Raw genomic sequence first — 14,847 nt, 5'->3', positions numbered from 1 at the left:
GCTGGAGCAAGCGATCAGAGGGAGATGGGGGTCCCCTGCCCAGGCATGATTCCTGGGCCAGAGGCCTCAGGCCTGGGCGGGGGCCAGAGCCAGTGATCAGGGGGAGATGGGGGTCCCCTGTCCAAGCCTGACACCTCTGGCGGAGGCGTCAGGCCTGGGCAAGAGGCCGATCAGGCGATCGGAGGGTGATGGGGGTCTACGCCTGAGGGCTCCCAGTATGTGAGAGGGGGCAGGCTGGGCTGAGGAACACTCCGCGCCCCGCCCCCCCCCCCCCCACACACACACACACACGCACCCAGTGCACGAATTTCGTGCACCGGGCCCCTAGTTTAAAATAAAAGGCTTTGACTGTCAATGGTATTTGTGGCCAAGTGTAATCATCTAGCTTAATTTGGCATCTTGCTCTTTCATAGATCAGCACTTTTCAAACCAAAAGCCCATAACCATGTGTTCTTCTAAGAAATGTTAAGGGGGGGAAATCCAGTTGTAAGGGTGAATGCTTTGTTTTAGTTTAGGAAATACTGATTCCCCTATTCCTAGCACATAGTGTAGAAGCTGACTAGAGTTAGGGGCACCAAGTGATTCCACCATTCATTTGACCCCATTTCTTCCTCTCCCCCCACCTTTTATTGTGAAAAGTTTTGTGCATATTTACATGCTTTCACTCTTGCTCTATCTCTGTCTCTCTGTCTCTCCACTCACAAAGTTTTTTATTGGTTTAAATCATTTGGAAACAAGATGCAGATATTATGTCATTTCACCTTTAAATACTCCAAGATACACTTTGCATGGTCTTTTTAGTTGAATTTATTGGAGTGACATTGGTTGATGAAATTATATAGGTTTCAGGTGTACAATTCTATAATGTATCAACTGTATATTGTATTGTGTTCACAACCCCAAGAAGATACACTTTTTAAGAATAAGAACCTTATCTAACTAACACAAACAATTGTCATGTTGAGGAATCCATATTCATATTTTCCTAAACATATCAAGAATAGCTTTTTACCATTCTTTTCCAAACCAAGATCTCATCAGAGTTCATATGTTGCATTTTTAAATTTAGAATAGCCTCCCTACATGCACATGTGCACCGCGTGTGCACACACACACATACACACTCCCTCATACATAAACACACACTGCTACACTTTTTTCCTTCTCCTCACTGAAGATATTGACCTTTTGAAGAGCCCAGTCAATTGTCTGGTATACTTTCTTACATTCTGGATAATCTGTTGTTTTTTCAAGATGACATCGTCATATTTTCTTCAACTGGAAGTTATCTCTGTCAGATAGAAATGTAATATGGATTGCATATATAATTTTAAGTCTTCTCACAAAAGAGTAAAAAACAAGTGAACACATTTTACATACCTCACACCAGACTAGGGCAGTTCAAGTTCTCAGTAGCCACATGTGGCTGGTGACTATTATAGTGGGCTTAATTCGATTTGGGTTACGTATTTTTTATTTTTGAATTGAAGATTACTTTATGGGATGATTTGGTTCTTCATATTGAAGCTCATAATGTCTCACTATTAGTGATACTAAATATGATCACTTGTTTAAGGTGATCATTGTCTGCCAAATTTATTTGTTGTAAAGGATTTTTGTCCTTTTGCAATTAGAAGGTAATACTTTGGCACTAAGTGAATACCCTATTCACCAACAACCTTCCCTTCATGGTTTTAGAATAATGGCTTCTTTCTTGATGCCAGTGATTTTGTCAAGCTTGGTCGTGCTTGATAAACTTTATTGTCAAATATAAATTATTTTTAGGGGCTAGGATTACTCATGTCAGCAAATGAAAGACTGAGTACATTAGCATATATTTATTGAGCAACTGTAAAACACTGAATTTCATTTCTATTGGCATGGGTGGTTGAGAACCACAAATGAAAAGGTTATTTGACAGTTTAAAAAATAAAGCCCAATTCAAATCATGATGATTGGTTTTATTGTTTGGAAACCTTTGCTTTCTTGCAGAGTTGTAAATGAAGTATAACTAACTTCTTTCTCTGATATGTTTTTCTTATAAAAACAGGTGTCCACAAGAGAAGCCAACACCAAGGACCTGACGATATTTACCTAGATGACTTAAAGGCTCTAGAACCTGAAGTTGCAGCTCTCTATTTCCCTAAAAGGTAGTGTGTTCCTTGTATATTGAAGGGTGAACAGCTTTGACATAGTATAGCTATTTCTAGAGTAAAACATTTAATCTGAGAAAAAAGAGCATGATGATGATATCCTTTAGCTAAGTTAAAGGATTGCTTCAGATTTAGAAGATTCTGAAATTGTGTGTGTGTTGATTTGACTGCAGTGATTTGAAACTAATAACAGCTATTTATGTAGAAATGTTTAGTGTAACAAGAAGAGGTACACTAGTTAAACCTACATATGGATATACAATGGGTCTGACTTCACATTAGCACTGTTATAGTATTAATGCAACTCAGCATGCTTAAGAAAATTCTTTAGCATTTGTGTCATTTCTTATATGTTTTAAAGGTAATATATCTTTATTGAAAAACTTTTTACAAAGAATGCCTTCACTCCCTCACTGAGTCTGAGCTCCCATGCTTTTTCTGAATTCTAGCCTGAGTCTGATGAGGCATCATTCCAACTGGCCTCTGCACCCCATATCCTCTAGAGCTCTCCCCTCCTGTCCCTCTTCCTCTCGCTCCCTCATGATTTTCCCCTTAAATAACTCTAAAACCTCAGATAGAATATACTTGTACTGTTTCCGAAGTTCATTTTCAGTCGTAGGTGAATTCCATTCCAATGTACTCTGATTACAAAGAAAACACAAATTTTCTCATGGAAAGGATAGTTTGAATATTCTGAACTGTAGGCACACATACTTAGCACTTTTAAATAAATTATTGGAAAACATTTAAATTTTTATTTAGAATAGATGGGATCATTATAAGATTATTTAAATTTTTGGCAGATACTTTTGGAAGGTCCTTAAACTCCTTCCTACTAGCTCTCGAAATGTGTCTCAAATATTTACTTCATTTGAAGTAATAGTTGTGGTTTTTTAATATATTTGTATTGGTTTTAGAGAGAAAGGGAGAGCGAGAGAGAGATAGAAACAGCAATGATGAGAGAGAATCATTGATCGGCTGCCTCCTACACACCCCCTACCTGGGAAGTGAGCCCGCAACCTGGGCATGTGCCCTGACTGGGAATCGAATCGTGATCTCTTAGTTCAGTGATGGCGAACCTTTTGAGCTCGGCGTGTCAGCATTTTGAAAAACCCTAACTTAACTCTGGTGCCGTGTCACATATAGAAATTTTTTTATATTTGCAACCATAGTAAAACAAAGACTTATGTTTTTGATATTTATTTTATATATTTAAATGCCATTTAACAAAGAAAAATCAACCAAAAAAATGAGTTCGCGTGTCACCTCTGACACGCGTGTCATAGGTTCGCCATCATTGTCCTAGTTCATAGGTCAGTGTTCAACCACTGAGCTACGCTGGCCGGGCAGTAGTTGGGTTTTTAAGGTGAGAGAACTGAAATGCTCCATTTTTTTTCCAATAAGAAAATTAAAATGTAAGTTGTCTTAGAATTAGTACTTTCTTTCAGATTTCTCAGTCCTTAATCATTTACTTACATCAAGATTCCTAAGATAGATTTCTTAGTTTCCCTTTTAAAAAATGGGGAAAGTGCCCTGGCCAGTGTGGCTCAGTTGGTTGGGTGTCATCCCATGCACCAGAAAGTTGCCAGTTTGATTCCCAGTCAGGGCACATGCCTGGGTTGTGGGCTCAATCCCTGGATAGGGGTGTGCAGGAGGCAGCCAATCCATGTTTTGCTCTCAAATCGATATTTCTCTCCCTCTCCCTCCCTCTCTCTCTAAAAAATCAATAAAAAAGATTTTTTTTTTTAATGGGGAAATAAGCAATAGAACCCTACTGTGCTTGATTATAATTTTACCATTATTCACTAGGTAAGTGTCTTACCACATGAACAAATTATTTCTTGAGACATTTCATACATAATTAAAGATAGGGAGACTGTTGTAATGCTTATAAACATATTTTGTTATGATTGTGTTTATTGTTATCTTGACTAAATATTCAGTATTCATAATTAAACTTTAAATCACATCACCCTTGTGGATTTGGTGACATGTTGAGTCAGGTGGCATCTTCCCTGTATTGGTTAAAAGTGACACTAGCTACTCTGATAAAACGCAAGACCTCAGTGGCGTCCCACGATAGAAGTTTGTTTCTTGCTCATGTGATAATATAGTTGACTCTTGAACCATATGGGGGCTAGGGGTACCAACATATAAAATTCACATATAATTTTTGACTCCCCCAAAACTTAACTACAGTCATCCCTCCACAGGGATTGGTTCCAAGACCTACCCTGGATACCCAAATCTGCAGATGCTCAAGTCCCTTATATAAAATGGTATAAAATAGTGCATATAGTCAGCTCTCCTCGTCCCCAGAAAATACTGATTTTAATCCATGGTTGGTTGAATACATGGATGTGAAACCCAGGAACATGGAAGACTGACAAAATATCTCTTGAAAAGATCCATGTAAAGTGTATTGGTACTGTTCAAACCCATGTTGTTCAAGGGTCAACTATATTCCAGTGCTGGTGTTTGGTGGGAGGCCTTGCACACAGGGATTCAGGAGCACAAACTCCTTCCTTCTTCAGGTTCCATCAGCCCCTTAGGGATTCAGTAGGAAAAGGAGAGAGGATCACATGGGGTAGTTTATAGGGGCTAGGCTTGGGAAGGGCACAGCCCACTCCTTCTGTCCACATCAACAACTCATCTGGTCACATGGCCACACCATAATGGGATGTAGCTGTGTGCCCAGGATAAAGAGGAAACAGGTGTTTGTGAATACCTAGCAGCCTTCTGTTTGTGTTTTACCCATGGGGTCAGCCTTTCCCTCAGCCCCAGCATAGCAGTAGGTTTTGCTGCCTTACATTGGCTTTGGCTTTTTCACCATTTCCAGCGAAGAGAGTATTCTAAGTTAATTGCAGTGTTGTGATATTGTGCATTGTTATTAAGACAGAACATATCCAAAACCCTAAATCTTTTGTTGGTTCAGATGCAAAACTACAGTTTTTGAAACTGCTTTCTAGCTATGGCATATCTGTATTCTGCTGCCATCTACTGCTCAAATTTGAGATTCTTTTCTGAAGATCTTATAACTACACTGGACTGTATATACTGATCACATACATTAAATATATTGGCTTTCTGAATAAAATAAAATAATTTGAAAATTCTAGAACAATAAATGTAACATCCATTCAAAGGGTGTAGAGCAATTAAATGTTCATGATTAAGAAACTTAAGGTGTCGTTTCTGGGGAGAAACCAAGATGGCGGCATAGGTTAACGCCGGAGATTGCTGCCCTCGAACAACCACTTCAGAGATATAACTAAAGGACAGAATGGACATCATCCAGAACCACAGGAAGGCTGGCTGAGTGGAAATTCTACAACTAGGAGGAAAGAGAATATCATACCCAGACTCAGAGGAGGCGCAGTGCTGAAGTGAAATACTCAGGTGCGGAGTGCGTGTGCGGAGCGGGCTGGCGGCGGAGGGCGCAGTTGTTGTTTTCAATCGGGAGGGAGTTTCAGACTCTGAGCTCCAGATCCGGGTGAGTCTCTGGGGACCAAGACTCAAACGGGAGAAGCGGGACTGTCTGGCTTCGGTCGGAACTCGAAGGCAGCTTTCTCTCCGAGGTTTGCAGCCATTGCTGGGACTCTGAGAGGCAGAGCCCCTGGGGAAGGAACTGAGAGCAGCCATAACTGCTCGCTCCGCCTGCCCTGTAGATCCCCGGGGACCCGCCCCGCCCAAGCCCTGCACAGAACCATTTGCCAGATAGCCTCAGGCAAACGCTAGATTAGCACCGCCCTAGAGATCCAGCACAGAAGCCCTCCCACTGCAGACACAGCGGACTCTCATAGCCAGTTAGCCTGGAGGTCAAATCACCCCCGGTATTGCCAACATCAATCAAGGCTTAAAGGCAACAAGACTGCGCACAAAGACCACTAGGGGGTGTACCAAGAAAGCATAAAAAATGCAGAGACAAAGAAACAGGACAAAACTGTCAATGGAGGATATTGAGTTCAGAACCACACTTTTAAGGTCTCTTAAGAACTGTCTAGAAGCTGCCGATAAACTTTGTAAGGCCCTCGAAAAGACTGGTGAGACCGCCGATAAATGTAGTGAGATCCTCAAGAAATCTAATGAGACCCTCAATGTTGTGATAAAGAACCAACTAGAAATTAAGCATACACGGACTGAAATAACAAATATTATACAGACACCCAAAAGCAGACCAGAGGAGCGCAAGAATCAAGTCAAAGATTCGAAATGCGAAGAAGCAAAAAACACCCAACTGGAAAAGCAAAATGAAAAAAGAATCCGAAAATACGAAGATAGTGTAAGGAGCCTCTGGGACAGCTTCAAGCGTACCAACATCAGAATTATAGGGGTGCCAGAAGATGAGAGAGAGCAAGATATTGAAAACCTATTTGAAGAAATAATGACAGAAAACTTCCCCCACCTGGTGAAAGAAATAGACCTACAGGTCCAGGAAGCGCAGAGAACCCCAAACAAAAGGAATCCAAAGAGGACCACACCAAGACACATCATAATTAAAATGCCAAGAGCAAAAGACAAAGAGAGAATCTTAAAAACAGCAAGAGAAAGAAACCCAGTTACCTACAAGGGAATACCCATACGACTGTCAGCTGATTTCTCAACAGAAACTTTGCAGGCCAGAAGGGAATGGCAAGAAATATTCAAAGTGATGAATACCAAGAACCTACAACCAAGATTACTTTATCCAGCAAAGCTATCATTCAGAACGGAAGGTCAGATAAAGAGCTTCACAGATAAGGAAAAGCTAAAGGAGTTCATCACCACCAAACCAGTATTATATGAAATGCTGAAAGGTATCCTTTAAGAAGAGGAAGAAGAAAAAAAAAGGTAAAGATACAAATTATGAACAACAAATATGCATCTATCAACAAGTGAATCTAAGAATCAAGTGAATAAATAATCTGGTGATCATAATAGAATCAGGGACATAGAAAGGGAATGGACTGACTATTCTTGGGGGGGAAAGAGGTGTGGGAGATGTGGGAAGAGACTGGACAAAAATTGTGCACCTATGGATGAGGACAGTGGGTGGGGAGTGAGGGCGGAGGGTGGGGCGGGAGCTGGGAGGAGGGGAGTTATGGGGGGGAAAAAAAGAGGAACAAATGTAATAATCTGAACAATAAAGATTTAATAAATAAATAAATAAATAAATAAATAAATGAATGAATGAATGAATGAATGAATGAAAGAAGAAAAAAAAGAAATTTAAGGTGTCGTTTCCTTATTCTTTTTCTCTCAAATTTATGCTTGACTACAGTTTCCCTTTTCATCTCCTGAAATCTGGCCTCTGTGCCTATCATCTAGAAAAATGAAAATATTAAATAACCTTATATTTATTTCTGGCCCTCACACTAGTGTAAGGACAGTTTATTTTTAATTTATTTCTTAATGCATTTCTTTTCATGGTGGGTCTAGCCTCCTGAGACTTTCTCTTGCTTAACTTCTTTGTTCTGTTTTGTGGAATAACAGATGAATTTAGACGAGACTTGTTTTTTAAAATAATACAGTCTTGAATTACAATAATTTCCTCCAGGATGTATATACTATCACAGCTTTTTCTAGGAAATTAGGATCAAAAGGTTTCCAAACATCAGATTTTTCTTAATTGCCCTGTCATTTTCATCATGGAAATACACATAAATGCTTAAAACTTTTATACTCCTTTAATTAAAATAAAAAAGGTTGTGGGTGAAATGTTTGTGTTATTGTGAATAACTTAATAGTTATTCACAATAGATTTTTGTGACATTTACTGTATTTTCAGTTAATTCCTCAGTAGTGCTAATAATAGATTATTTTTAATATTATGATGTAACTCTAAACACTGCTTAAGAAAAGCTTTGTCTGATTATAGCTCAATCTGTTGCTTTTTAAAGGGGATTTGTTAAAATCCCCTCAGAGAATCATGTAGTAAGCTAGGAATACAAGAAGTTGTAATAAAGCAAATGTTTTTCTCCCTGTTCCCTGCCCACAGTGAATCAGACCCTGGCTCCAGGCAGTGGCCTGAGTCTGACACGCTCTCTGGTTCCCAGTCCCCACAGTCTGTGGGAAGCGCAGCTGCCGATAGTGGCACTGAGTGCCTCTCAGATTCTGCCATGGACTTGCCCGACGTCACCCTCTCCCTTTGTGGGGGCCTCAGTGAGAATGGAGAAATTTCTAAAGGTAAAGAATGGAGAAATTTCTAAAGGTACACTGGGCAGTCATGCCCTGTCTTCACTTGAGAGAGAAGCCTGGTCATCACTTGATTAAAAAACTACTATTAAGCTATTTTTAGAGTATTAAAATTTTTTAATCATCTTGTGCAGGTAACAGGTGTCTTCTTTTTTTTTTTTTCTTAATGTATTTTTTATTGTTGATAGTATTGCAGATATCTCCCATTCCCCCTCCCTCCCCTTTCCCCTATTCTCCCAGCCCCTAACTACCCCCCAGGTCTTCACTATCCTATACAGGTGTCTCCTTTTACTGTAAGACCTTTAGCCCCCCACTTAAGGTACCTCATATGGGGTGACATCCTATATAATAAAAGGGTAATATGTAAATCAACTGAACAGCGGAATAACCAGTCGCTATGACGCACACTGACCAGGGGCAGACGCTCAATGCAGGAGCTGCCCCTTGGTGGTCAGTGTGCTCCCACAGGGGGAGCACTACTCAACAAGAAGCCGGCCTATGGCTGGTGAGTGCAGCGGCAGTGGTGGGAACCTCTCCCGCCTTCGCAACAGTGCTAAGGATGTCTGTGGAGAGCAGGCCTAAGCCATCAGTCAGACATCCCCTGAGGGCTCCCAGACTGCAAGAGGGCACAGGCCAGGCTGAGAGACCACCCGCCCTCCAGTGCACGAATCTCTAGTTACATATAAATGGCTTGGATGAGGAAGTGAGCCTTAAAGGCTCTCACTTCACATTAAGAGGTTGAGAGATCATGGGCTGCCCTGTGCCACGACTTCACGGCGGGGTTCAGGATCAGAAGAAGAGGCCGATGCACAAATGAAAATGCTATACAAGAAATACGAATTTAGAAGGCATTGGGTAGAGACCTTCTTTCTTGAAGAGGCACACTGACTTCTGGCCTGGTCCACTATTTATTTACTTGAATACACATTTGCCCTTTAGCAATGCATACAGGCAGATCAAAGGTAAAGTTTGGTAAACAGCATAAGGATGATGAGGTTAGGAAATTGCCTTGAGCCATTGAGCCCACAGCAGGGCAATATTATGCTGATTTTTCCATTGGCCTTCCAAGGGGTCTTTTTGCATTTATATGCTAACTACTGTTCGCTTTAACCTCCGGCATTTCCCCCTTTTGGTTTTCTTAATAAAGCTTGAAAGGTGTATGCCCTCTGCAGGGCTCAGTCCTTTTAAGACTTTTCATTCCGCATCTGCAGACTGGAATTAAATATATAAGAACAAGAATGAGACAATAGTGGTTATGCTAAAAGGCAAATGTGGGAAGATCCAATGAAAAGGATTGAGCTCTGTCATGTCCTTTTGAAATTGTTGTCAGGCATTTAAGGAAATAGTCCATAAGTTTGCTTGGGGCTTCTGCTATTTGGGGCCAGAGCAGTCATCTGTCTGCAGCCACAGATACAGGTTGAGGCTCCAGGGTTAAGGTCCTCATCAGTTTGGTCAGTTCTTCTCTTCAGATTCATGTTGAAGTTTTATGTTTCTTGCAGGAATCCACACAGGCTTGGAGAAGTTCTCTGGAAATACACAAGCATATTCTCGACCAAAGGTTAATTAATAAAGAGTCAGAACCTTTCCATAAACTAGACTCAGGATTTTTCCATCTAATCAAACCATTTTCCTTTGGTTTATTTTGACACCAGTGTAATTCCATAGGTGTCTTGTCATCAGCGTTACAAGTGAAAAAATTTAAAGTAATTAAGGTTTGGTGTAGTCTACCTACAGGAGATTTCGCCAGCATCACTATTCCCCCTTTTTGTTTTTCAAGTTGGGATTTTAGCCACTGATATTGGCATTCTCTAATTGCCTGTCCTTGGGAATTGTGTGGTATTCCTGTAATGTGCTGAATTTTTACAAAATTGCTGGAAATGAGTTTATGTAGGTTTATTGTCAGTTTTAATAATTTTTGGAATTCCTATGACGGCAAAAGTAGTTAGGCAATGATTAATGAAATGACCTGTTTTGCCGTTTCCCCTGTAGATGCGGTGGCCCATAGGACCTTTGAAAGGGTATCTACAGAGACATGCAATGCCCTAAGGCATCCGAAAGGAGTATAATGTGTTACATCCATTTGCCAGATATGTTCCTTTATCAATTCTCCAGGATTAATTCCTGTATTAGGCCTTTGAGGCAGATGTAACATATAAGTGGGACATTCCTTGACAATATGTTTTGCCTGCTGTAATGAAACAATTAACTGATTCGCATATGTATTTTCTTTTGTTAAAGGACCTGGCAGGGTGGTATGAGTCCTAATAGGAGTAATATAAAAGGGATACTGTCTTTGCTGTACAATTTGCTATATATGAGAAGCCAATATTTTATGAGCAATTGGTTCTAACAAGGTCCAAAGTAAAATTTGCATACATATGCAAATAAGCAGTAGCCAAGAAGAATGCTGTCTGAAAGTAAATTTAAGCTTAAAAAGAAATTTTAAAATCTCTTCCGCTACTATTTACAAAGTAAACTAAAAATTAGTATTCAAGCACTAAATCTGTAATCTTATTTTCCTAAAAGTCTCTGGCATATCTCTTTCTCCTGTTTTTTTGCTTGTTTGTTTTTAGCTGGGGGAGGCGTTGTGGAGGAGGGAGAGCATAGAAATGTTCTTTCTTGTTCTGGGGAAAAACTTTTGACATAAAAAAGTCCTTTTTAAAAAGGACATACTTTATGCTATAATCTTTTCAGTGCATAGAGTGATATGATAATATCATTTGGGAATTTATATAATCTCTAACCAAGTTAATTGTTATTATTTTACATTGCAGAAAAATTCATGGAGCATATCATCACTTATCATGAATTTGCAGAAAACCCTGGACTCATAGACAATCCTAACCTTGTAATACGGATATATAACCGGTAAATAGTCTTGCTTTTGTAATTGTTAAGTACTTTCGCAAGGTTGTTTTCCAAGTGCTCTTTTTAACTATTACCATCTTTCTTGGTATAAAATATGTCATTTTATATAAATGAGCTAATGGGCAATGAAGCTTCAGCTCCTTTTCTGGTGATTAATCCTCACCTGAGCATATTTTCCCCCCTCGATTATTAGAGAAAGTGAAAGGGAAGGAGGAAGGGAGGGAGGGGGAGAGGGAGAGAGAGAAACATCAGTGTGAGAGAGACATGTCGAATGGTTGCCACCCTTATGTGCCCTGACAGGGGCCAGGGATTGAACCTGCAAAGCAGGTAAGTGCCCTCGACTGGGAATCAAACCCAAGACCCTTTGGTGCACATGCCGATGCTCTAACCACTGAGAAATACCGGCCAGGGCTTCAGCTTCATGTTTAAGTGGAGTATTAAAATGTTATTTTTGGTAGATATTACTGCTTCTTTGTTCAGAGACATTTCACCTGACAAAAAAACTTAGCTGACAATCTTTTTACTGAGAAGAATAAGGAATTTTGTTACTTCTCACTCCTCTTTTTTTTAAAAAAAATATTTTTATTGATTTCAGATAGGAAGAAAGAAGGAGAGATAGAAACATCAGTGATGAGAGAGAATAATTGATAGGCTGCCTCCTGCACGCCCCCTACTGGGGATCCAGCCCACAACCTGGGCATATGGCCTGACCGGGAATCGAGGAACAGTGATCTCCTGGTTCATAGGTCAACTCTCAACACTGAGCCATGCTATCTGGGTTTGCCTCTTTTCTTTCTTTCTTTCTTTTTTTTTTTAAAATATATTTTTATTGATTTCAGAGAGAAAGGGAGAGGGAGAGAGAGATGGAAACATCAATGATGAGAGAGAATCATTGACTGGCTGCCTCCTGCATGCCCCCTACTGGGGACCAAGCCCACAACCCAGGCATGTGCCCTTGACCGGAAACGAACCCGGGACCTTTCAGTCCACAGGCTGACGCTCTATCCACTGAGCCAAACTGGCTAGGGCTGCCTCTTTTCTTTATCTCTCTTTACCCCCTTCTCTCTCACTCCTCATTCTGTGTAATGGTTTTACATAATTTTTATTTCTTACAGTTACTATAACTGGGCTTTGGCCGCTCCAATGATCCTTAGCTTGCAAGTATTCCAGAAGAGTTTGCCTAAGGTGAGTTGGTCTGCTATTTTTTGTCTTTTCAAAAGTATTTACAGCATATAGTACTTAGAAAATTCCATATGTACATATTTCTAAACTGGGTACTTTTCAAAGTTTTATTTAATATTATAAAAGATCCAAAGAGTTCTGTGTGCCTACTCAAATGATCTCATGTCCAAAATCTAGGAAGTTACCTAGGCTGCCACATCATTGTCATTTTTACTAGGTATTTATACCATTTCCTGATTGTGTTTAAAAGTTCAGAGATTTTTCTAATTGTTAAATATAGAGTGAATGAAAAAAAAGGTCTTCTCATTAATATTGAAAGCAGCAGCCAGAAGAGGGTGATGTAGCCACCAAAAGCATGACATCAGTGCCATTGGGTCAAATTGTGGTTAATTAATTTTTGAGGGTTGCTTTGAATCTGTCCTGCAAGAAGACATCATCGGCCTAATTGGTCCTCATAGCTCAGTAGAGCGACATTTTCCAAGGGTAAAGACGTGAGAGCAGCGCATCTGCCAGCCCCTGAGGGGGCTGTTCCTACGTGGCCTGAGACCACTTGGTCTCATACCACATTACTGCCATGAGACAGGACACTGTCCATCCTTCTGGTGTTAAAAACTCCAGAGCAGTTTCAGAGATGTGGAGATAGTTGCTCAAACTTCATGATAAGGCACTTCCTGCAGGCTAGTGGTAGAAAGTAGTTGGGTGCTTTGTGACTAACAGATTTCTAGACTAACCCAAGTTGATTGTTTCCAGGCCACAGTCGAGTCCTGGGTCAAAGATAAGATGCCAAAGAAATCTGGTCGCTGGTGGTTTTGGCGTAAGAGAGAAAGCATGACCAAACAGGTAACCAGCCTGGAAGTATCCTTTCCATAAGCTGAAAAGAAGTGAATCTTTGATTTTTTCAAAACACTGTCAAGCACAATAAAGCCCATTTAGGGTATATAAATTTACAGTAATAGTCACCATTTTTGAACAGTTGCTATGTGCAGGTCCTATGCTAGGTGCTTCACATATGTAACCCCTGACCTTTACTATAGCCCAAGAGTATAGATGTTTGAGTTTGCATGTGTACAGGTAAGGAAAGTGGGCACAAAGAGGTGAAATTCCTTGACTGGGAAGGGACAGAGCTAGGGTTTGACCTTGAGATCAGTTTTAATGCCTGTGCTCTTTCCACTTCGCTGCAGTACCTTCTAGTTAGAGCAAGAGCTTGTTGCCCTCCTACACAGGAAGTGGGGCATCAGTCACTTCTGTTCTGCAATCCCAGTGTCTCTGCTGTGGACCGCTTGTACTATATTTTGTGACTTGAAATGATGCTCTTTTAAAATTTTTCTTCTGGCTGTATAGTGACAGCTTTTGTGGAGCAGCATGTGACTTCTAAAGGATGTCCCAAAAATCACGCAAGAAGTAATTTTGATAGAAAACACAGGTTTATAATTAAAAATTGTAAATTTTTTATTGATTCATAAAGTATACAGTATAGGGTTACGTATGGAATAGCATATCGGGTAAATGGCCTCCACGGCTTTGCTGGCACATATGCACCCTTGTTATTGCCTGAGCAGCCGCATTTTTGAAGAAGAATGGTCCGATGATGCCTCCAGCCCAAAATCCGCACCAAACTGACACGTTGTGGATGCATTTGTTTCCCAACAATCACTCGTGGATTTTCTGAAACCCAAATGCGACAATTTTGTTGATTAACCAAGCCATCAAGATGAAAATGAGCCTCATCGAAATTCAGCCACATTTATGCAAAACGGTCATGGAAAATTTCAACAAAAGAATGCGTATGTGCCAGCAAAGACGTGGAGGCCATTTACCCGATATGCTATTCCATACATACCCCTATACTGTATACTTTATGAATCAATAAAAAATTTACAATTTTTAATTATAAACCTGTGTTTTCTATCAGAATTACTTCTTGCGTGATTTTTGGGACACCCTTTATCTCAGGTTTCTGTCCTTTGGCTCAAACTAGAGAAACTGTGTTTTCTTGAGCATTTTTAAGTTGTAGTTTCAGAAAGTAGTTTTGCTTATTCTTGGCAAGGACTGCTGATGAATTTTTGTTTGTCGGTAGAGAGAAAAGCTGCACTTGACCATTATTATCTTGCCTTTTTAGCTGCCAGAGGCCAAGGAAGGAAAATCCGAGATGCCACCCACCAGTGACCTGCCATCAAGCACAAAGGAGCTGGCCAATAGCAGGTGGGAACACCCTGTCTTTCCTCCAGGCTCACAGCACTGGGGCCACCCCTGCTTTGGTTATTGCATTCAGGTTGATTTGGGTGATTTTGTTTCATTTTTAGTTAGAAACATCTTTCTCCTATGGACATAGGTGAATAAGTGGCTTGTTCGTGCCACTCGGCTAGCAGATGATAACTTCTGCTTTTCTAAAAATAATACTCGCTTAAGCCCTGGCTAGGTAGGTCAGTTGGTTGGAGTGTTGTTCTGTACACCAGAAGGTGGCAGGTTC

At 40.4% G+C, this 14,847-nt stretch overlaps 1 protein-coding gene across 2 annotated transcripts in view; it reads left to right on the top strand.

Moving 5' to 3' along the window:
* The window catches only part of LPIN2 (lipin 2), a 99,796-nt gene that overhangs the window by 76,313 nt on the left and 8,636 nt on the right, over positions 1-14,847 (top strand). For both annotated transcript variants that reach the window (XM_059706532.1, XM_059706531.1), the window contains exons 8-13: positions 2,051-2,150; positions 8,131-8,318; positions 11,102-11,195; positions 12,311-12,380; positions 13,128-13,217; positions 14,497-14,579. In XM_059706532.1, coding sequence (XP_059562515.1) covers positions 2,051-2,150; positions 8,131-8,318; positions 11,102-11,195; positions 12,311-12,380; positions 13,128-13,217; positions 14,497-14,579 — 625 coding nt within the window. The remainder of the gene's footprint in view (positions 1-2,050; positions 2,151-8,130; positions 8,319-11,101; positions 11,196-12,310; positions 12,381-13,127; positions 13,218-14,496; positions 14,580-14,847) is intronic.

Source organism: Myotis daubentonii, chromosome 8 (genome assembly GCF_963259705.1).
Source record: "Myotis daubentonii chromosome 8, mMyoDau2.1, whole genome shotgun sequence".
Lineage (NCBI taxonomy): Eukaryota > Metazoa > Chordata > Mammalia > Chiroptera > Vespertilionidae > Myotis > Myotis daubentonii.
The sequence above is the reverse complement of the archived record's forward strand: the minus strand, read 5'-3'. Positions and strand labels throughout refer to the sequence as shown.